This window comes from Myxine glutinosa, chromosome 1 (genome assembly GCF_964187855.1).
Source record: "Myxine glutinosa chromosome 1, kmMyxGlut1.1, whole genome shotgun sequence".
Lineage (NCBI taxonomy): Eukaryota > Metazoa > Chordata > Myxini > Myxiniformes > Myxinidae > Myxine > Myxine glutinosa.
The window spans coordinates 127,833,049-127,856,289 of record NC_136261.1 but is presented as its reverse complement, the minus strand read 5'-3'; the positions used below and the strand labels follow the sequence as shown (position 1 = coordinate 127,856,289).

General features: G+C 46.6%; 2 protein-coding genes across 3 annotated transcripts in view; both read left to right on the top strand.

The window, feature by feature from the left end:
• The window catches only part of PPWD1 (peptidylprolyl isomerase domain and WD repeat containing 1), a 101,485-nt gene extending 80,658 nt beyond the window's left edge, over positions 1–20,827 (top strand). For both annotated transcript variants that reach the window (XM_078777010.1, XM_078777014.1), the window contains one exon: positions 18,623–20,827. In XM_078777010.1, coding sequence (XP_078633136.1) covers positions 18,623–18,766 — 144 coding nt within the window. In that variant the 3' untranslated portion in view covers positions 18,767–20,827. The remainder of the gene's footprint in view (positions 1–18,622) is intronic.
• Positions 20,828–21,753: 926 nt separating this feature from the next.
• The window catches only part of LOC137419235 (GTP-binding protein Di-Ras2), a 2,254-nt gene continuing 766 nt past the window's right edge, over positions 21,754–23,241 (top strand). Inside the window, exons 1-2 of the mRNA XM_068105376.2 lie at positions 21,754–22,146; positions 22,391–23,241. The exon at positions 22,391–23,241 is cut by the window's right edge and continues 766 nt beyond it. Of these exons, the coding sequence (XP_067961477.1) occupies positions 22,410–23,006 (597 nt within the window). The 5' untranslated portion in view covers positions 21,754–22,146; positions 22,391–22,409 and the 3' untranslated portion in view covers positions 23,007–23,241. The remainder of the gene's footprint in view (positions 22,147–22,390) is intronic.

The window sequence follows — 23,241 nt, the reverse complement described above, 5'->3', positions numbered from 1 at the left end:
CCTTCTGCCTGTGTGATGGCTGTATTCTTCCTTTATAAGGCTCCTTCCATAGGATAATGGGAGGCCTATACCTGTTCTAGGGTTGTTTCTACAATTAGAGCCCACAATTTTTATGGGACTGCAGTTTATTAGACCCCTAGGAGTATTAAGCCATCATTTTTTCATTAAAAATTCTTCCTTTTTTCTGTCAATTTCCAAGCTGTATCTCAGAACGGCTAGGTCTTTCGGAATGAAACTTTTCATCAATAATGTGAATATAAAGTATTCGGGATTGACATAATTTTTTTATGTCACAACCTAATTATACACTTTAAAACATTCTTCACGATAACCTGACTAAGGTATGTCCGAACAGAACGAAATTGCCCTCTGGATAGCCTAGAGTAAGGCGCATGTACACTTCATTTACATCATACTCTTCTGGGTTAAAGGGTTAAGGTCCTCTCCGCTCCCTAAAAGGTTAAGGGAATTCTTCCTGGGAATTCTTCCAAAGCAAACTGCTCTCTCTCATGCACAGATTTATCACATCTCGTCTTCAGTTGTCTTATCCTTCCACCCATCCATGGTACACTGAATCTTGTGGTGAGGCAGTTGCCCTGAACCAACTTGCCTTTGCCTCTTGGAAGGCTAATCCAACTGAAGGCAATCTCAGTTCCTTCCACCAAGCTCGGAACAAGTGTGTGTCTACCCTCAGGAGTGCCAGGAAGCACGATCTCTCCACACTCAAGAATGAACTCTCAAACCTGTCTCCTTCCTCCAAATCCTGGTGGCATCTGGTCAAATCCGTTTCTGGTGTTTGTTCCCCCTCCATCCCCTCCCTTACCTCAAATGGCTACACAGTTGACACCGCACGTTACAAAGCCGAATGCCTCAACTCTGTGTTTGCCTCAAAATCTTGTGTCCCAAACCCATCTCTCTCTGTTCCCACCTTACCCAGTCGAACCCAACTGCTCCTGGACTTTGTGTCCTTCTCTCCTGACAAGGTGGAGGAGTTTTATCAAACCTCGACTCTGATTCTGCAACTGGACCAGACGGCATCAGCCCACAGGTCCTAAAATCCTGCTCTGCCGCTCTATCTCACCCTCTCTGTTCTTTTCACCCTCTCTTTTGCTCAAGGTCATCTGCCAGCATCCTGGAAATCAGCAAACATTACTGCTTTACACAAAAAGGTGCAAAAACAGATCCTTGCAACTACAGACCAATCAGCCTGCTCCCAATTATCAGCAAAGTCATGGAATCCATCATTGCTTCGGATATCAAATCCTTCCTCTTCTCCAATGGCTTGATCTCCGATCATCAATTTGGATTCAGACCAGGTCATTCCACTCTGGACATGCTGCTCCTGTTGTCTCAACAATGGATGGAGGTCCTCAATGCCAAACAGGAAATCAGAGCTGTCTCCCTTGACATATCACGTGCCTTCGATACGGCCTGGCACCCAGCTCTGCTCACCAAACTCTCCTCATATGGTATCCATGGAAATCTCCATGCATGGCTTGCGGACTTCCTCTCTGTTTGTAGTCAACGTGTGGCCCTGAATGGATTTCTCTCATCTCCCCTTCCTGTTCAGGCTGGAGTTCCCCAAGGCAGTGTTCTGGGCCCTGTGCTTTTTCTGGTCTTTATCAATGATCTCTCCGACTCTGGAAAATCCTATCTATCTCTTTGCTGATGACTCCACTCTCTGCCGCTCCATTCCTCTTCCCTCAGATTGGCAGTCTGCAGCCTCCTCACTCTCTGAAGACCTGGACAAAATCGCAGACTGGTCAAACAAGTGGAACATGTCTTTCAATCCTGACAAATCTCACACTCTTACTATGTCTCTCCGAAAAGATCGACTGGACAACCCTCCCATCTACTTTCTCAACAATCCTCTCCAAGAAGTTCTGTCGCTCAAGCTTTTGGGTCTCACTATCTGCCATGATCTTTCTTGGGAAAACCACATTTCCAAGCTGGCCTCCAAAGCCAGTCGCCAACTGGGCATCCTCCGTCATGCGAAGTCCTTCCTAGGCACACCTGAGCTCCTCACCACATACAAGGCTTTCATCCGCAGCTCAATGGAATACTGTTCTCCTCTATGGGCCGGTGCTCCTGCCTTACACCTAGCTCGGCTTCACGCTGTTGAAACCAAAGCTTTCAGAATCATTGGAATCTCCTGTGATGAAGCTATCTCCGAGGGCCTTTCACTCACTCACTGCAGACAGGTAGGTGGTCTTTCTGTCTTCTACCGACTCCTCTCCGGCCTTGCTCCCCCAGCTCTCTCTATGGTTTGTCCCCCAAATATTCCTACAGGTCGCACAAGATCTGCCAGCAACCCTCTGATGGTTAAACTGCCGAAATATCGGCTCTGCTCACCTTCACTCTTTCATTCCTCTTTTCTCCTGCCTCTGGAACAAACTCCCACACTCCCTTCAATCCGACTCCTCCCTCCAGGTCTTTAAAACAGCTGTTCACCACCATCTCTTATCTTCCCCCATCCAAAACCTTGATCTATTCTACCCCCGCTAATTCACCCCAGATCCACCTTGTTTGAAATTCCAACTTCTTTCCTGGAAGTCCTGGCAGTGTCCATATGTTTTATACCTCTCCCACCCCCCACCCCTTCCCATGCCTCCCCCCCCCCCCCCCCCCCAAAAGCCCTCTCCGACCCACAGATCTCTCGATGTCCCTGCTCTCAAATGTTGTGTTTGTGTCCTTCCCCCTCTCTCCCCATCTTGTCTACCGCTCCCCATGTTATATGTTTTATGTGTCGGTTTGTCTTTCTGTGTGATTAATGTTAGCTCTTTCACGAGCCTCAATCTTGTATACAAAAAAAAAAAAAAAAAGTTTTTTGTCATCGCTCAATTTTGCCAATGAAAAATCTCAAAGACCGCTTGGCCTTCCAAGATGTTCTTCTAACATAATAGTGAACCTACAATGAAGTTGTGCACCTGATATTTGTTTCTTTTGCTTAACGTACTTTTTCTGGATTGTGACCTAACCAAGAAAAAACACCTTTTTGATTATAACTCAAATAATTTACCTCCAATTTTCATCGTGATGTTGAGGTGTTTTGGGATAGATTCTCATACATGGGGACATTTTCTTAATTGACACTTTATCCATTGGAGATCTCGCGAGATCTTGATGGTGACGGCACAGATTTTCGAAGCTGTACACGTTCTCCACGTTTTCAAAGTTGTCATTGTTCACAATTGTATTTTGTCGAAACTGTATTATCTTTCGGTGTGTGAACCGATAGTGTGTCCCGAGGAAGTTTCTCGGTGTTAATCTTTCATAAATTAATAGTTTCTGTTTGCCGCGCGTGTGCGGCCTTGCCTCAGGCTTCCCCTGTCCCCCGTCGAAGTTTGTTTCTTCCTTCGGTGTTTTTGCTATGTTTTTAGATTTTTCCCTTCTCCCCCCAAACTTCCCCGAACATCTACTCTTTGTCTAACGTTTTAAACCCCCCCCCCCCCCTAAAAAAACAACAAAAAAACAACAACATTTATTTCCCATTCTCCACGTGTGAAGTTTCCCATCGTGTGCTTCTGTCCAGGTGCGCTGTCTCGCCCCGCACCCAACATCGTGTGCTTCTCCTTGCCTTCCACCTTTTCCCCTGTTCACGTGACTCGTGGTTGTTCCTCCAGGCTCCCTCTCCCTGTTGGTATTTTTCTGAATGTAAGACTGTTCTTCACAGTTCTGTTTAAATATGTTTAAACTTTCCCCTGCAGTGTTTTATTCAGTGGTATATTACAACACGCTGTTTTTCTTCCTATTTAAAAGGCTTTTTTCAATTTCCTCTCCAACTCATTCCATTTCAAAAAAAAAATTCAATCTCTTATAATATTCTAAATCATGACATGCTCTAAATTCACATTCATTCCACCCCTCCTCCATCGTTCTTAAACGGATCGCTAACTTGAAAATCACAATAAACCCAAATTGCTATAAATGTTCGTCTTTCATCAATCATCCACTCTCGAACCTCCCCCTGCCCCTCCCCTCCTAAACTCCCCCCTTGCCCCTCCCCTCCTAAACTCCCCCCTTGCCCCTCCCATTCAAAACTCCCCCCCAACCAACCCCTCCCCTTCAAATCTCCCCCCCAACCATCCCTCCCAAATTCTCCCCCCTCCCACCTCCTCCTCAAAGCTGCCTCCTCCCCACTTTGTCTCCCTTCTATCTCATACCTCCACCTCCCCCAACCTTCTACTTTCCTCTGCCCCCTCCTCAAACAACTCCTCACTGTCCCTCATCCCATCACCATCAAACCTTTCATCCTCCTCATTCTTCCCTTTCTTGTAACTCTTCTGTAATCTCTGACACACTATCCAACTGCTCTCCCTACCTCCCCCTCTCATCCTTCATCTGACCCTGCCCCTCCCCTCCCCTGTCCTGCACCCGATGCTCCCCCTCTCTCCTCATTAACGGTATGGACCTCAAACATTCGGGGTCTTCGCTCAAACCTGACTGATCTCTCCATACAGGTTGCTTCTGACAATCCAGACTTGATCTGCCTCACAGAAACTGTCCTTCAAGATGTCTCTGATTCCTTAATATCTCTTCCCGGTTACTCCCCCGTCCAGTATGATAGACCTGAGCCTCGTCCTGGTGGTGGGGTGGCTATCTTTATCAAAAACTCTCTTCCTCACTCTCCTTGCACTGCCATCTCTCCACCCCAACCCCAGGAGTACCTCTGGCTACGGCTTCCTCTCCGTTCCCACCTTTTGTTCATGTGTTCTGTACCGTCCTCCAAACAGTGATGACTCAATTTACATTTCGCTGTCAGACAACATGGACCAACTTCTATCAACTCATCCAAACTCTCTCTTCCTCATATGTGGCGACTTCAACTGTCATCATGCCAGCTGGCTGGGTGTGGGTTCCTCTCTCACTAGCCATGGCACCTCAGCAAAGGACTTCTGTGACTCATTGGGACTGACACAATCTGTCAATTTCCCGACCCGGATCTCAGTCAATGGAGTAGCTTCTCTTCTGGACTTGGTTATGACAAACTTCCCTGCAAATGTCTGCTGCTCATCTTCTGCTCTAATCGGTTCTTCTGATCATGTGCTTGTTAAAGTGGACATCTCTCTGGCCATCCTCAGAGAGCCTCCTCAGCGCCGACGAGTCTGGCATTTCACTCAGGCTGACTGGCATGGTCTTCAAGCAGCCATCAATCATCTGGACTGGTCTCCCATCTCTACTGCCTCTGACATCAATTCTTCCTGGGAATTCTTCCAAAGCAAACTGCTCTCTCTCATGCACAGATTTATCCCATCTCGTCTTCAGTTGTCTTACCCTTCCTCCCATCCATGGCACACTGAATCTTGTGGTGAGGCAGTTGCCCTGAAACAACTTGCCTTTGCCTCTTGGAAGGCAAATCCAACTGAAGGCAATCTCAGTTCCTTCCACCAAGCTCGGAACAAGTGTGTGTCTACCCTCAGGAGTGCCAGGAAGCACTATCTCTCCACACTCAAGATTGAACGCTCAAACCTGTCTCCTTCCTCCAAATCCTGGTGGCATCTGGTCAAATCCGTTTCTGGTGTTTGTTCCCCCTCCATCCCCTCCCTTACCTCAAATGGCTACACAGTTGACACCACACGTGACAAAGCCGAATGCCTCAACTCTGTGTTTGCCTCAAAATCTTGTGTCCCAAACCCATCTCTCTCTATTCCCACCTTTCCCAGTCGAACCCAACTGCTCCTGGACTCTGTGTCCTTCTCTCCTGACAAGGTGGAGAAGTTTTTGTCAAACCTCGACTCTGATTCTGCAACTGGACCAGACGGCATCAGCCCACGGGTCCTAAAATCCTGCTCTGCCACTCTATCTCACCCTCTCTCTGTTCTTTTCACCCTCTCTTTTGCTCAAGGTCATCTGCCAGCATCTTGGAAATCAGCAAACATTACCGCTTTACACAAAAAAGGTGCAAAAAGAGATCCTTGCAACTACAGACCAATCAGCCTGCTCCCAATTATCAGCAAAGTCATGGAATCCATCATTGCTTCGGATATCAAATCCTTCCTCTTCTTCAATGGCTTGATCTCTGATCATCAATTTGGATTCAGACCAGGTCATTCTACTCTGGACATGTTGCTTCTGCTGTCTCAACAATGGATGGAGGTCCTCAATGCCAAACAGGAAATCAGAGCTGTCTCCCTTGACATATCACGTGCCTTCGATACGGTCTGGCACCCAGCTCTGCTCACCAAACTCTCCTCCTATGGTATCCATGGAAATCTCCACTCATGTCTTGCAGACTTCCTCTGGTCGTAGGCAACGTGTGGCCCTGAATGGATTTCTCTCATCTCCCCTTCCTGTCCTGGCTGGAGTTCCCCAAGGTAGTGTTCTGGGCGCTGTGCTATTTCTGGTCTTCATCAATGATCTCTCCGACTCTCTGGAAAATCCTCTCTATCTCTTTGCTGATGACTCCACTATTTGCCGCTCCATTCCTCATCCCTCAGATCGGCAGTCTGCAGCCTTCTCACTCTCCTCACTCTCTGCAGACCTCGACAAAATCACAGACTGGTCAAACAAGTGCAACACGTCTTTCAATCCTGACAAATCTCACACTCTTACTATGTCTCTCCGAAAAGACCGACTGGAAAACCCTCCCATATACTTTCTCAACAATCCTCTCCAAGAAGTTCTGTCGCTCAAGCTTTTGGGTCTCACTATCTGCCATGATCTTTCTTGGGAAAACCACATTTCCAAGCTGACCTCCAAAGCCAGTCGCCGACTGGGCATCCTCCGTCGTGCGAAGTCCTTTCTTGGCACACCTGAGCTCCTCACCACATACAAGGCTTTCATCCGCAGCTCAATGGAGTACTGTTCCCCCCTCTGGGCCGGTGCTCCTGCCTCACACCTAGCTCAGCTTCACGCTGTTGAAACCAAAGCTTTCAGAATCATTGGAATCTTCTGCGATGAAGCTAACTCCGAGGGCCTTTCACTCACTCACCGCGGGCAGGTTGGTGGTCTTTCTGTCTTCTACCGACTCCTCTCCGGCCTTACTCCCCCAGCTCTGTGTGCTCTGTCCCCCCAATATTCCTTCAGGTCGCACAAGATCTGCCAGCAACCCTCTTATGGTTAAACTGCCAAAATCTAGGCTCTCTGCTCACCTTCACTCTTTTATTCCCCTTTTCTCCTGCCTCTGGAACAAACTCCCCCACTCCCTTCAATCCCACTCCTCCCTCCAGGTCTTTAAAACAGCTGTTCACCACCATCTCTTATCTTCCCCCATCCAAAACCTTGATCTTTTCTCCCTCTGCTAATTCACCCCAGATACACTTTTTTTGAAATTCCAACTTCTTTCCTGGAAGTCCTTGCAGTGTCCATATGTTTTATACCTCTCCCACCATTATGATATGTCATGACAGTAGACTACGGATTTTTATGTTAAGAAAATAGGCCTTTTATGTTTTGAAAAGCGGAATTTTTTTTTTTTTATGTGAAAAAATCCCGAAATATTTTTTTCCCCCGTTTTATTCATTTTTTATTATTACCAAGTTTTTCAGAAATCAGTCAAAAAAAGAACAAAAAATGGTAAGCTTATTCCTGCACAACATTAGGCACTCTGGGCTAGTAAACAGGTAAAAAATGACGTTCAGGTACCTTTATTGCAACCGCATTGTTTGATAAGTAGAGGACTAGAAGAAATTGACAAGACCCTTTTAGGAACGGTTAAAGTAGGTGTTTGAAATCATTATCTTGGTAATGTTCTCCTTGGTGAGGCGGTGTCGGCGGTCGGTGAGGACGTTTCTGTAGACGGAGAAGGACCTTTCCACGTCGACGCTGACGATGGGGCAGTACCTCAAGAGGGGGATGTCAGCAAGCTTGACTCCAGCGGGCACACCAACCTCAGATCCGTGCTGATCTCCATCCAGGATCAAAGCCACTGTCCTCAGCACACCAATGTCGGGATTGCGCTGCAGCACTGCCTTGAACTTGGTGAGCAGGATCTCCTTACGGCAGCCTCGGATCTTTTCGAGCTCCTCCTTGGCCTGATCAAGGAGCTGGAAGGCCTTGGCCAGCTCCATGCCGGCCTCCTCCAGCTGCTTAAGGATCTTCGGGATGAACGACACGTGGGCATTTAAGAAGACCAAACTGAGCTTGATGTCCGCCTTTCCGAACAGGTCCTTGGCACTCCGGATTGCCATCGCGTCGTCATCGTTCAGCTGGTCCACAATGTCCTTGACGGCCTCGAAGTGCTCGGCGTAAAACACCGCGGCGTCGATCCACGTCCCCCACCGAGTCAGAATGGGCTCCGGGGGGAGAGAAAGATTGGGCTGCTGCTCCTTCCAAAAGACAACACGCGACGGGGCTTTGACGAACACCTTCTTCGTCGTGGCAATCAGGTCGTTGACGTCCTTGAACATTTCTCGGACTGTCTCGCACACACGGTGGAGCGGGTGGGCAACGCAAGTCACATGCAGCAAGTCCGGGAAGAGTTCCTTCAGGGCATGGCCGGCCTTGATCATATAGGCCGCGGCGTCGCTGACGAGGACCTTGAGGCACTCCGGCTTGAAATCAGGCCAAAGATAGCGCATCGTGTCATTGACTGCACGCACGATCTCCCCGGAGTTGGTCTTCTCCAGAAACATGCACTGGACGAGGTGGGGATGAAAGTACCCCTCCTTGGACAAGCATCCCACGATGATGTTGGCCACATATCGACCTGCCGAATCGGTTGTCTCATCGACGGACAGCCAGATGGGCTGCTGTCCGAGGTCGGCACGGATCCCCGCCAAGGCCTCGTCGTAGCACTTGTCGAGGTAGTGCTTTCGAATCCAGCTTTCATCGGGGATCTGGAGAGTGATGTGCTTCTCCAGGAACGACCGGAGGGCAGGGTTTTCCAATTTCGACCATGGGATGCCAGCGGCCAGCATGGCCTGGCACAGCTCCTGAGCCACGACGTCGCACTTGTGCCTCTTTCCGCCACCAAAGTCCTCCATGGTGGCTTGCGTGACTGTCCTCTTCTTCTTCAAGGCCAAGTTGCTCTTGTGGCGGTCTCCTCGGACATGTTGGGCCAGCTCAGACTTCTGCTTCGCCCGGAAAGTCTTTTCACAAGCTCGACAGAAAGCCGTGTCACTCGACACGTACTTGAAGGTGGCCCCATCGCCGCCAGCGTTGAATTCCTTCAGCCACTTGTCACGAAGAGCAGCACTCATCTTGATAGGAGACTTGTTCACACTTTGTGTACACTCTCTCACTGTAGTACACCGCCTCACTGCTGTACACGCTGGGGACGCAACGCACACAAGTGGACGCAACGTTTTGTTTTTGAGATCGATCGCAGTTAAAAATTTCGATCGCAGTTACAAATTTCGATCGCAGTTAAAAATTTCGAAAAATTCCCTAATTTTTTTAGTGTTGCCAGACATTTTCGACCAAAAAGGGCATTTTATTTTATTTTTCCCGAAAAAGGGCGAAATTCTTTTTTTCTCCGAAAATAGCAAAATAATTTTTTTGCGCACAAAAAAGCTGTTTTATGTGAAAAAATATTTTTTATTTTTTCACATAAAAATCCGATGTGCAGTCATGACGCTCGATTTTTGTGCCAAAAGTGATTTTTTTGCAGTTTGGTCAACTTTGGGGGGGGGGGGGGTAAATTAACAGAAAAATTAGGGTTTGAATTTGCTCGCTAACTTTTGTGGTTTTGGGGGCCCCTTAGGAGGGGGAACCCCCAAAAATTGCAAAATCTGTATCTCAGCTCCTAGACATGCTAGCTTCATGATCTTGGTGTCTAGGATAGGGTTTCTGGGGGCGCCGAGTTCAATTATGATGTTTACAAGATGATCTGAAGTCAAGGTCATAGGCTCAAGGTCACCACAGGGTCATAAATGACCCCAAAATGTAAAATCGGCCAAAATAACTGAACTATGTCATATAGTACCACTTCATGTGGGTTTTGTTGGGTGAGAAATTCAGTGGTGACATCTTTTTTTTTACATTCGAGGTCATGATCAGGTTATAAACTAGGTCATGGCCAATGTCATTTGGGTGGGTGAAAATGTGGCGGAAACAAAAAAATGTCATCTCATGATATACCGTGCAACTACAAAACATTAGTTTTGACACATAAATTCTGAGCAAGTACATATTATAATGCACCACATTCTTCATCTCATGACGGATCTATTTACACTTTGTTGAGTTACACTACGTCCAGTGTAATATAAGGTCTAATCGCACCAATATATAGGCCCTACTACACCAGTTTTACACCGTGTATGCATTAACTAAACAAATATCATCAATGTACCCATAATCAGCTATCAATTACAAAAATGGTACTTACAATTCCGATCCTTATACTTCTTCGTCCTCAATATCGAATTTCTCATGCCTGACGTTTTGACATCCTTGGTCATGGCACTTGCAAAGCGGCGTGCAGGGGAGGTTGTTCTTCGCACAAGAACAGTTGCGTGCGCAGACAGATGATTTACAGCCACATTTGATCAGTTCTAGAACCGCTTGTGGAGCCGTAGAGGGAAGATTGCACCATCTTTGATGACCCAACCGCAGTCTTCCAAACTAGGAAGTTGGGGATGTGTAGTGACATAGGCTTTGTTCACCATGCATACAAAGTTTGTCCGTTGAATATGAGGCAGCAATGTAGCTCGGGTGGGGGGCAGCATCTCAGACTCCATGTTTTTTGACCTGAAGAGCTCCCAGCGAAGTTGCGGGAGTGTTTGTGGGCCATTGGCAGAGTAGACGCGGCACACAAAGTGTTCGAGAGGCTGCATCTCCTCAGGAAGTTTTCCGTCTATTAGTTCCGTCTATGAGAGAGGGCCATCTCCCAATCTCTGGAAGGCATCAATGATGGGATCATTGGGACCCAATTTGAAGTACTCTGTGATCCACCTCTTCTTTGTCACACCCACGAACTTACCACCCCGGTCAGCGCCAGTGAAGTTGTGTATCCCAATGAGACCTTGACATTTCTTACGGCTGATGCTCCTCACTCTCTCCACCACATCGATCTTTCTGAACTTGTTGCCATTTCCTGTGTGAAATTCCAATGTGGTCAAAGTTCCCAAACGTCCATGCGCTGTGAGGTCAATGAGGAGGACCAACACATCAGTGTCCGGCCAAAATATCAATGATTTTCTTCATCCCTGGCGTTTTCTTCATCGCCTGCAGTACGGCCATTGCATCCAGGATATAAGTAGATGCTGTGGGATGCTGACCTGGATCTGGAGGGGGCGGTTGAGAGGGCTGCGCCTCAATGGCATGCATGAGGCTGGCCTTGTCAACTGGCAGGAGGAGTATCCCATCAGGGGCAAACATAGAACGGGGCATCACTGACATCTCGTAGGTTCCAATTGTCTCCTCGAGTTTTGGTAGGATCAACGGCCTTGACTGACTGATTAATTAGGCATCTCCCAAGGAGCTCCCGATCCTCCCGTAGTTTGATGACCAGTGCAATTTTTGGGGGTCACCCCCCTCTAAAAGGCCCCCCCAAAATACCCGAAAAGTTCGCGAAAAAATTCAACCCCTAATTTTCCTTTTAATTTACCCCCTAAAGTTGACAAAACTGCAAAAAAATCACTTTTGGCACAAACATCGAGTGCCAGCCCTTTTTCTTACATATCATAATGCGCTAACATGGAAGAGGACCATTGCTTTCCACATTGTCGCTCCCGAGCCACCAACCCAACTCTCCAGGGGAAACTTAGTTCCACTGTCCTCATGAGCTTATTTAAGAAGGCTGCCGGGCACCACAACGGTAACTTGGTGGGCATATTGTGTTATCATTGGATTGGACGCTGCAAGGAAAGATGTGACTGCTTCTTCTGTCTTGGTCAACCCGGCTTCTGCCAGGGCTTCAGGCCATCCAGACTCACGTAACAGATTGTCCATAGTGGCCCACAGAGCCATTTTGATGTGGAGCCCTTCCAGCATCACCACAAACTTGTGTCCCCTGAAGATTTTGGGGAAGGTCAATTGTATTTTCTTATCAATGTCATAAAGTGGTTGGTCCACTACTACTAATAGGGGAACTTGTTGCATGTTGAGATGCACAGTTGCCTTTATCACTCTGTCCACCCCCAAGTTGAATCATTCCTGGAGTAGCTGCTTGATCGTGGAAAAGTGGTAAGAGTGCTTCGATGCATTTCCCCGATTGTCCAACAATATCTGATTGAGAAGCATGCAATGAAGACCACATGACCGGAGCGAGTGCTTCTGTCTTGGATTCCACATGCAGGGTGTCATGCACTACAGTCATCCATGCCTGTTCATGCTGCCTCTCCTCATTGAATGAACTCATTGGCAATAACTGCACATCTTTTACTGGATGGTGGGTGAGAAGATTCTGGCCCACAGGTGGTACAAGCGTATACTAATGAGTTAGGATGGGTCCACTGGTCCCTGCTGCTTGCACCCGTGAGTCAATTCGTAGAGGTTTTTGGCCCATCCCAGGTCCATGTGATTGAGGAAACTGAATAATGGAAATTCCCATACCATGGAAAGATGGGGTTCCTGTTCTGGATGTGGGATTATGATCCAGGTTGTCAAAAAGTGCAACCTTGAAGATGTGGTGCTGAGGCAGATTTCTAGGACAGACAATATGGACGTTTGTCCTTGCTTTGTCAGCGGCAGCCATGCCAAGCTAACTTTAATGGTGAGGACTCTCTTATGAGACATGCTCAGACAATACCCATGTAGTTGTTGTACCAACTTCTTGCTCTGTGTTTGGGAATGCAACTCGAGGGCCAAGAACACTGCAAGAGGAGGCTCGCCCTTCAGGTTCATTGAAAGAGAAGTCGTATTGAGCATGGGCAGTTGGCTCATGGAGAGGGTCTTCCAGTAAAATGCCTTCCGCGGGCGACAGTTTAGGTCCTGCGAGGAGTTGATGGAAGATATACTTCATCCGTGTCGGAACAGCTGATTCTTCACAACTATTGGGAAATGACACTTGCAAACTGAAAGCAGCGTCATGATCAAAAACTGCTTCATGGAGAATATGTGCTGCCATCAATAGGATACTTGAATCTTCCTCTGGGGTCTGACTTGCATCTGAGATAATTTTCCGAGCCATCTTTGAAGAAGAGAGGAATACTCGATCTTGGATCCCTTTCTCTTCTTTCAAATTTGGGAAGTGTTCAAGTACTCTTTCCTTCAAGCATTGCGGTTCACCTTCTCCATTCCATGCTGTTCCAACCAGTTGGTCATCATTTCCATCAAATGTTTCACCTAAGGCCTCGTGACTTTTTATGCCTCTGCCAACAAAGGCGTCAAAGACTATGTTTTTAGGTTATCCGTCCATCTGCGAGTCCATGATAGGTTTTCGCTTCCGTGATAACTTGAGAATGACTAAAGGGATCCAAGTCCAACTTGTTACAGGTATGTATAATGATTTAAAGATTAATTGATTAGATTTTGGGGTCACGATGTCAAAGGTCAGAGGTCATTTTCGGTTAAAATCCTGTTACTGCGATAATTTAAGAACAGTTGAAGGGAACTAGGTCAAACTTGGTACAAGTATGTATAATGATGTAAATATAAATGTATTAGATTATGGGGTCAGGAAGTCACAGGTAAAAAAAATCTGTTATTACACTAACTTGGGAACCAGTTTTGGGGTTTTGACTAAACTTGGTAAAAGTATATATTTTGATGAAAAGATGAACTGATCAGATTTCAGCATCAATGGCCAAAGGTGAGTGGTCATGTCAGGTAAAAATATGATACTTGAGAACAGCTGAAGGGATTTAAATCCAACTTGGTACAAGTATGTACAGACTTGGCATTTAATATGGAATATTATTTTTTTCTTGACTTGGGTTTACTTTCGTAACTCAGTATATCAATGTGGTGAGTTTCTTTTACACTTTGGTGATTTATTTGTTAAAAGAATCATGTCACTGATTGTCTGTCGCTGCAAGAAGTCAACAACAGGATTATATATCAGGTGGCATGGCAAAATGTATGGACAGGTGCATTTGACGATTGGCGTCACAGTCGGGTGCACAAGGGTTGTTGCGTTCTGTATTAGTGGAAAACAACTGCTGCACGTCTCCAAAAGTTATTGCCGCTTCCTCTGGAGATGGTCTGTCAACTCGACAATGCTGTTTGTCATGGAGTGGTGGCTTTACGAAATTACGGCATGAAAGAGCGTGCTATTGCTCGGCAGTATGGCATCACTCAAGGTCAGGTGTCAAAGATCCTGAAACGAAATGTTCAGAGGGGTGTCCCTACTCCAATACCGAGGCCAGGACGCCCCCGCAGAACCACAAGGAGGGATGATCGCCAGCTGCACCGGTTAGTCCGCAATGGCCGTACCAAGTCAGCTAATCGGCTTAGGGCTGACAAATGTGCCTGTATCGAGAAGGCTAGTCAACCAACGACTGGTTCAAGCAGGCTATCGTGCCAGGCGTCCCATGAGAAAGCCACGCCTGACCAGACAACACCGCCAGCGCCGATTGCAGTGGGCCAGAGAGCACCGTCAATGGCAGCCAGAGAGCACCGTCAATGGCAGCCAGGACACTGGAATCACGTGATCTTCAGTGACGAGTCTAGATTTCTGGTCTATCGTCAAGATGGCCACGTCCGAGTGCGCAGACAAGTGCATGAAGCCTACAACAAAGATTGTATAGTACCAAGAGTCCACGCTGGAGGTGGTGGGGTGACCGTTTGGGCTGGTTTTCATGCAGGGGGCAAAACTGACCTGGTTGTTCTGAATGGAAACCTGAATCAGTTCAAGTACAGGGCCATTCTGGAAGAAACATTGCTTCCATTTGCTCGTGCAGCCTTTCGAGGAAACTTTGTCTTCCAAGATGACAATGCACGGCCTCATCGTGCTCGCATGATCCAACACTTTCTTGCTGACCGTGGTGTAGAGCATATGGAGTGGCCTGCCATGTCCCCGGATATGAATCTGATAGAGAACTTGTGGGCAGAATTAACGCGTCAAATCGACCACTTGGACCAGCAGCCGACCTCTGTGCGTGAACTGCAGCAGGCTATTGTCACTGCATCGCAAGCGATTCCTGTCCAAACCTTGGCAAATCTCGTGAACAGCATGCCTCAACGTGTATGTGCTCTCCTGAATGCTCGTGGGGGTTACACTAAGTACTGAACTGTAATTTTACTGTCCATAATCCCAGTCGTAATTTAACTTTGGTTTTTGTTTAAAAAAAATTTGGCTAATGTGCAAAATAAAGAGATACTTCTGGAATACGTACAGAAGTTTAACACAGTACTGTCCATGAATTGAGTTCGATATCAGTTTACATCACTTTCAAGGATCAATTTATTTGTTTCGAAATGTCAAATGTGGTTTTTGTTTCTTTTAAAGGTCACATTAACAAAATCTAGAATAATTTGAAGATAATTCCAATGAACTTTTGGTTCTAAGACATCTTGAAAAGTAAGTTCACCCCCACAAAAAAAATATTCCATTTTAAATGCCAAGTTTGTATAATGATGTAATAATTTGTATAATCTCCACAGGTGGAGACATATCGGTCGATGTCGCAATGTCAGAGTGCCGTTCTAATTATCTGATGAATTGAAGCAGCTCATTTTTGATCGTGACTTCAATGTTGGTGCAGGCTTTGCCTTGTTCACTACTCCGGGTCATCACATCATACCGGCGGCTGAATCCTGTGTAGCAATTTCAATGATACTTGGCTTCAATGGGGACCAGATTGCTTTTCCGCAAGGAATGCAAAAATACGATCGTCCCCCAACGAAACTGCCTTCTCGTGAATGACTTCAGTGAGGTTAAGCATCTTGAAAGAGCAGTCTGTTGCAGTTGTTTCCTCACCACAAAAGAGAGACAAATTTTGATTAATGTCTGTGCTGGTCCTCCGTGGTCCTTTTCTTGCTGAAAACAAACATTGAGAATAATTCTGATGAATAAATTTGAACAATTAGTTTGCAAATTTACCTAAAGGAAGGAAGTTGTATTGGAACTGTAGAACATGAGAATGTTCATGCCTTAGGGGGTGCCGCTAGAATTAGGATAAGGTTGATTGCAGAACAATTAGATGTGACGTACAAGATAGAGGCCTGTATGGCTGTGGCAATTACTGGGGGCCAACAACATGAGAATGGGGGTTGTCGCTTTCTCATGCATTGAAAATTACACTGTTTTTCTTTCACCATCATGTACCTCTGAAGCAACTTTAAAAAAACACGTTTGGTCAAGCCAAAAATCATCCCAAATAACATGTAATTTATGGATTTACGTGATACCGTTAAAATAGCGGCTTCTATGGGCAATACTGTATATATAAAATTTCCTATTCGTCCCAAATCCACAGATAACTCATATGTCCAGTTTCCTATGCTTTCCACGGGCGACAGTTTTGGTCCTGCAAGGAGTTAATGGATGATATACTTAATCCGTGTCGGAACAGCTGATTCTTCACAACCATTGGGAAATCTGATCCCTGTCCACTCAGACCAAAATTGTTCTATGGACTCAAACCTTGAAGCCAATACTGAATAGTTAACTTTTGTATCAACTTGAAATGACTCTGGGTCTGAGCACCCCCATCATAAGGCATTGGGTTGTGAGGGATATCTTGGAAGTATGCACACTCGCCTCTGAGTTGTCTAGCCTTGGTTTGAATCTCGACCCAGCTATAAACTGTCATCCTGGTGTTTCACATGTAGGCCAATGCATCAATGTGTGCACCGTCCATCAGAAGAACATCGAGCCTCTGGCACGTTAAACTGTTTCCCACGTTTCACTAGTTGAGGGATTCAACTGTGTGCTTGCTGACAACTTGGATGGACGGTAAACGAGCGCCCCGCCTGCCGGTATTAGTTGGTGTGTGTTAAGGATCCCATAGTGTTCTTAGAAAAGTGTAGGCGATCTCTCACCAGCATCATGGCCAAATTCCAAATTTCCGCCATAACCTACAGAGGGCAATGTGTCAGCAGCACAACTATGCCCTCAGCTAGTGATGCGACCCCACAGCCTTGTGTTGCCTAGAAACAAAGAACACAGGTGTGTATAATTGTGGCATTAAAGAAGAATATGATCCTGGATTGGGCTTGCTGGCCATCTTGAGTTGTATGGGTGGCTTGCAAATCACACAGTCCTGATTGCTTGGTGAACCCTGTGTCGGGGGAAATGGTGCAGGAAAGCCCATAAGTGCAAGATACACCTTGATTTTACTGCCTTCATTTCTAAACTTGTGCAAGAATTAAAGACTGTTAATGTCAGGATTTTTCTTTTACTGCAAAAGCCGAGTAACGGGAAACGCTTGATCAATTTAGACAAGTGGAAAGTCTAATTTATATTCCGTCTCTGTGCGGGTATAAACGAAGTTATGACTTGCATTTCAATTTTAATTTGAGTATAAATCTATGCAAAATGAGGTTTGTAGCCACATCAATTATAATGGTAAGTGCTTACGACCTGAAATCGAACCATCTTTTTTGGCTCATTCGGTTGCTGCACATGTGCCCTCCTTAAATGATAAGTCGAATTGAATGCAATCATTTGTCAATGCGTTGTGCCCAAGAATGTCCTCGTTGAAACGTATTTATTCAGGAGCTTGTTTCTCAAAACCTTGAGTTTTACCCGTCATGGCCACTTGTTGTATGCTGCCTGTGTCGCTGTGAGCATCCCAAAAGTGAGAGCAAAGCTTGCCTGGGGAATGCTGAAAGGCTTGGATGCCGAATGACAATGGGGTGTCTGAGTGTGGAGTGAAGGGAGAAAGGGAGTTATTTTTATCTTACTATAATTCACCAAATGTCTGTCCGTCCGTTCGAAGTTACCGCAAAAACGGCTCAACCGATCGCAACGATATTTTGGGTGGGTATTCCTGGGACCCCTTGGGGTAAAATAGGCTATATTGTTTTTCCAATTTTTGCAAGTTTTCCAATTTTCCAGTTTTTCCAAACACGATGGAATAATATTTACCGATGTGGCTTTTGTAATGAGTGATGTGGCTTTTGTTGAAATTCTACAAATACTGTCTATTCTACGTACCAGGAGGTAGTAGATCGACTCCTGACGAACTCTTCCTATATAAACGTGCGGCTCCGAAGTAACACGGCAGCGTGTGCAAAGCGACTGAGAAACAGGTGTAGTGGCCGCTTCTGTGTTACAGATTCGCCGCGCACTCTTCACACATAAACGTGCGACTGAGAAAGACATGCAGCGGCCACTTCCGTTTTGCAGAATTCAATCTTTTTTCAAAATGGGCGCCATGTACTGTTTAGATTTTGATGATTTGCGTGTGCTATGATTTATATGAATGATTTATATGAATTGTATTCATATGATTATATTATTAATATATGATTAATTATATAATATATGAATTATATTTATATATGAATTATTATTATATGAATTATGAATTATTATGAATTATTAATTATATATGAATTATGAATTGAATTATTTATATGAATTATATGAATTTATATGAATCGTTTAAAATAAAAAAAAGCCTTCAATTTCTGATATTTTGTCTTTTCATTTGGGCCTCCCAATTGAAGCCCCACCCGTAGGGCGGGCACCGTTGCTAATTGTTATAATTTGGGTTTCATCTCGCAGTTAGCCAGATGGATGAGCGTGAGTTTGTTGGACTGATTTTCAACGCGTTGACATGTCTGCAGCTGTTCTGCCATTTTGCGGGTTTAAAGCTCGTCTTGTGTATTCCCCGTCCCTTGTCTGCAGCCATGGTTGGACAACAAGCACACGGTGTTTGGGCGCGTCGTGAAGGGAATGGAAGTGGTCCAGGCCATCTCGAACACCAAGACGCACCCCAAAACGGACAAGCCATATGAGGACATCAGCATAGTGAACATCGCCCTCCGCTGAGCTCTGCTGCTTTGGACATTTTTAAAAGTCCAGCGGGTTTGGCTTTCGAGAGGTGGAGGGCGTTTTTGGCATTGGGGAGTTGATCTAGAATAGAAACATCCCACACTGCACCCCCATCGCATTCTCCCCACGATAGCTCAAGGTGCTTGGTGAGCTTTCATTTGCTAATGCACCGTGGCCTTGATCTCGTGGGAATGGATGTGCCTGCTGTGCCTGTGATGCATATGTCCCACACTGCCAGCACTCTTATGTGCGGACATGGCTGTTTTGAACAGCATAGCATGTGCATTCTTCCACCCCCGGTGCTTTATTTTTACTTCTGTGGTCTATGATCTAACTAAGTTGTCTCCAAGGATCTATTTTATAAATACAAGTTGTACATTTTTCTCTCCCTCGTGTTGGTTTCCTGTGAATCTGGTTTACGTGATGTTTTCTAATCCTCCCTGCCTGGTGAGACTTTGCTCCTTGTATTACAGCGTGGAGATTAGATTGCTCAGTGGGCAAGCTGTGCAGGGTTGGGTGGATCTTGACATCGTATGCAATGCGACTTCAGGTTTTTACTTCTTACTTCCACTGCATGCACCCCCATGTTCCCCATCCCTCTCCTCATCCTCCGTGCATCATTGTTTTTTTGTTTTGTTTTTACCTCTTTGGCCTGACTTCTAATTTGCAACCGCTGCGAGCAAAACAGGTACACAGATACTCGTGGATTTTTTGAATAGAAAGGGTCGTACATCAATGTGGCGAAGTCGCATGTTGTGCACGGAATGCGGACGCCATGAGAACGCTTGGAACAAGATCGATTTGAGACCATCCGCTGAGGAGTGCTTTATTGTCGTCCTTCTGGTGGTGCGATGGTTCAGTGAAGTTAGGCACTGCTGATGGACTGTGGCTGCTGCCAATCTGGTTTTCATCTGGCTTACTCATACTTCTGAGCCGGATCAGTTGTGGAAGAGATTTGTTCAGTCATGCCGGGGCACGTAGCTGCTGGCTTACCTCGTTTGCTGAGAATACTGCAGTGTACCCCCCCCCCCTAGAAATTGAATCATTAATTTGCAATTCGTTCAATTTTTTTGTTCTTTCATTCACCATTCATTTCATTCATTGAATTCCATTCATTGTTCATTTGTTCACCTGGTGTTGGTGTTAATTAAGCATTTCCTGGCGTTCCTGGTTCCTGGTTCCACACCTGGTGTTCATTAAGCCTGGTGTTGGCTTAGCGGTTAGGGTGCCCGCTTGGGATTCTGGGTTCGAATCCCGGTCGATCGCTGAATTAACGGCAGGGGGGTTGACTCAGCCTGTCATCCTGAGGTCGGCAAATCGAGTTCCAGTTCACTGGTAATTTCGTGTGTGTCACAAGAGGCGACTAACAGGGTTGGCGGCAAGAAGGGCATCCGGCCATAAAACATTGCTTCAAAAAGGGGATCACGGTCATTGCTTCAAAAAACATTGCTTCAAAAAGGGGACCACGGTCATTGCTTCATTGCTTCAACAAACTGCTTCAAAAAGGGGACAAAAAGGCCAACCCCTGCTCTGCGGCGAAAAATGGCCTCTAAATGTGGTTCTTCTTCATTTCTTCACCTAGTTTTGCGACTCGCTTGCACTTCACAGAAGACACCGTGTAATCTTTAATGTCTACCAACAACCAGTACGGAGAGATCTTACGGCTTCACGTCCTGCCAATGGATGGCGCACACGTCGATGCCTTGCCCCTGCTTGCGGAACAGCGGGATGACAGTTTATAGCTGGCCCAAGATTGGAAAGTAGGCTAGACAGCTCAGGAGATGCGCACCTCTGTTGGGATCATCATCAATATCGGGGTGCAGTACCATGGACAGCGCCCCGAGAGGATGGTGTTCGTCGTTCACCAAACGTTTGAGATTTTGCACTCTTGCGCTGGATGATATCCGTTGGGTCATCTACCGGACATTTTGGGTGAATTAAACGCATTCGAATGAGCAGCAAGACCACGATTTTTAAAACGATTATCTGATTTTATTTTATGTCCAATTGCAGGATCATGTTTAAATTTGTTTAATAATAAAAAAGTGGCTGACGGAATGACTTTTCTTTCTGCTTTTTTAAACTTTCATCCGGCCTCAGGGTGGAGGTTGTTCCTTTTCCATGCAGGACAAAGACCTTTGGTAGATGTTAGTGCACTTCTTCACAGTCTACAAAGACATTGGCCAACAATGGACAAATGTTAATGATTCTTTGGGATTAAAACAGTAGACCATGCCCACATGGGATTTGAACCTGGGTTCCCTGCATCATGAGGCAGCAGTTCAGATGACTGGACCCAAGAACCATTAGTAATTTGAAAAGGAAAACCATCGGACACCTCGTACTCACTACCTTTAAATGAAGACCAGTTTGCACCTGACGATCTCCCGTTTAAGAAAAGGTGATTTTTTTTTTATTATTTAAAGATTACACGATTTTTAATGATTTATTAAGATTGTGGATGACGTCATCTATAAGAAAAAAAAAATCTTTAAAAAGAAATCTGACCATCCCAGGTAGTCAGGTAGTGAGAATATGGGAAGTTTCCCAATTTGTATGCGTGTGTCCATTGACCTGCTTCCCCTTTTACCTCCTCCGTCGGTTTCTATTCATTCATCTTTTCCTTTTGTTCTTTCACGAGCCTCCATTCCCTGCTGGAAAAAGGCAAAACATTCCACCCCCTGGTCGTGACAAAATGGAAGCACCGAATGACGTCACGTTTGCCATATATGGTCCGATGGATATTTCCATTTCCAATCGGTTTTGGGGAGTAATTTGTGATTCATATGTTTCAACCTATTCATCCGGAGCGGCATTGTATTCACCGAAACAAAAGAACGTCTATCGTGCCCCTTTCGTGTGTGTTAAGAGCCCCCACGCCCCCTCTACCCTCCACCCTCCTTCACGCGAGACCATTTAATAATGTACGGTTTCCATTTTTTTTTTAATGTAAATAGACAGCCAGAAGGGCGGGCGAATAAATAAGAACCGTAATCCATTTATCCGGCAGGACATTCCGAAGAGGGGCTCCGTGACCCCCCCGAGGAGAACCCCGAAGCCGGGCGAGCAGCCGGTCGTCGGCAGGTGCCGGGGTGGACGTGCCCGGGGATGATGCTGCGCACGGCGCGGCCGGCAGTGGGAGCGAGGGAGGTCGACGACGAGGAACGAGGAGCCCTTTGAAGGAGTTAGAGCGGAGCTCGGGCGATGATGCGGCAGTTGTGGGAAGTTCAGAAGCTCCGCCGTTCTTGATGCTGCGGGGGTGGATGAAGTGAACCGAGCGCTCGGGTGGGCTGGAGAGTAGGCAGAGACCGTCGAACCGAGAACAAAGAGTCCCACACCTACCGACCGAGGCGAGGAGCTCCTCTACCTGTGTGCAGGTCCGTCTTTATTGGTGTCGTGTGTCCGTTCATGGTGTTTGCTTCGTCTCCCTGTTGGATCGTTGATGTCATCATCATCATCAACCTTTGGATTCATGGCCTACCTGTTTCTCCACTCCTTTCTTTGTAGTATTGATCTATGACTGTGTATATATATATATACTGTATATATATATTTAGCCATTTGTCGTGTCGATCCTCCTGTCTGATCACATCCTCATATCCTCCCAACAACCTCCTTCAGCTGTACCTCCATCCGAGCCATGCCGGAGCAAAGCAACGACTACCGGGTGGTGGTGTTCGGCGCGGGCGGCGTAGGCAAAAGCTCCTTGGTGCTGCGCTTCGTGCGGGGCACGTTCCGCGAGAGCTACATCCCCACGGTGGAGGACACCTACCGCCAGGTGATCAGCTGCGATAAGAGCATCTGCACGCTGCAGATCACCGACACCACGGGCAGCCACCAGTTCCCCGCCATGCAGCGCCTGTCCATCTCGCGCGGACACGCTTTCATCCTGGTGTACTCCGTCACCAGCAGGCAGTCCCTGGAGGAGCTGCGACCGATCTACGAGCAGATCTGCCAGATCAAGGGCGACACCGAAGGCATCCCCATCATGCTCGTGGGGAACAAGTGCGACGAGACGCAGCGCGAGGTCGCGGCCGGCGACGGCGACGCCCAAGCCAAGACCTGGCGCTGCGCCTTCATGGAGACCTCGGCCAAGATGAACCACAACGTGAAGGAGCTGTTCCAGGAGCTGCTGAACCTGGAGAAGCACAGGACCATGAGCCTGCACGTCGAGGGAAGCAAGTCGAAGCAGGACAGAAAGAGGGAGCGACTCCGTGGGAAGTGCTCGCTCATGTGAGTACACGGAGCCAAGTTGGTGACACTGGCTCAATCGACCCGGATACGTTTGACAAGACCGCTGGAGGCGAAGAGTGTGCGAATTGCCGTGTCCGCTGCATCTGACGGGTGACCGGTTCAAATGGTCAACGCTTCCTCTCCTCGATCCCATAGATGACCCTTCCATACAACATGCATCGACCTGGTCATATCATATCGTAGTGACTTCCTTATTGAGATGAAAACTTCCATGACGC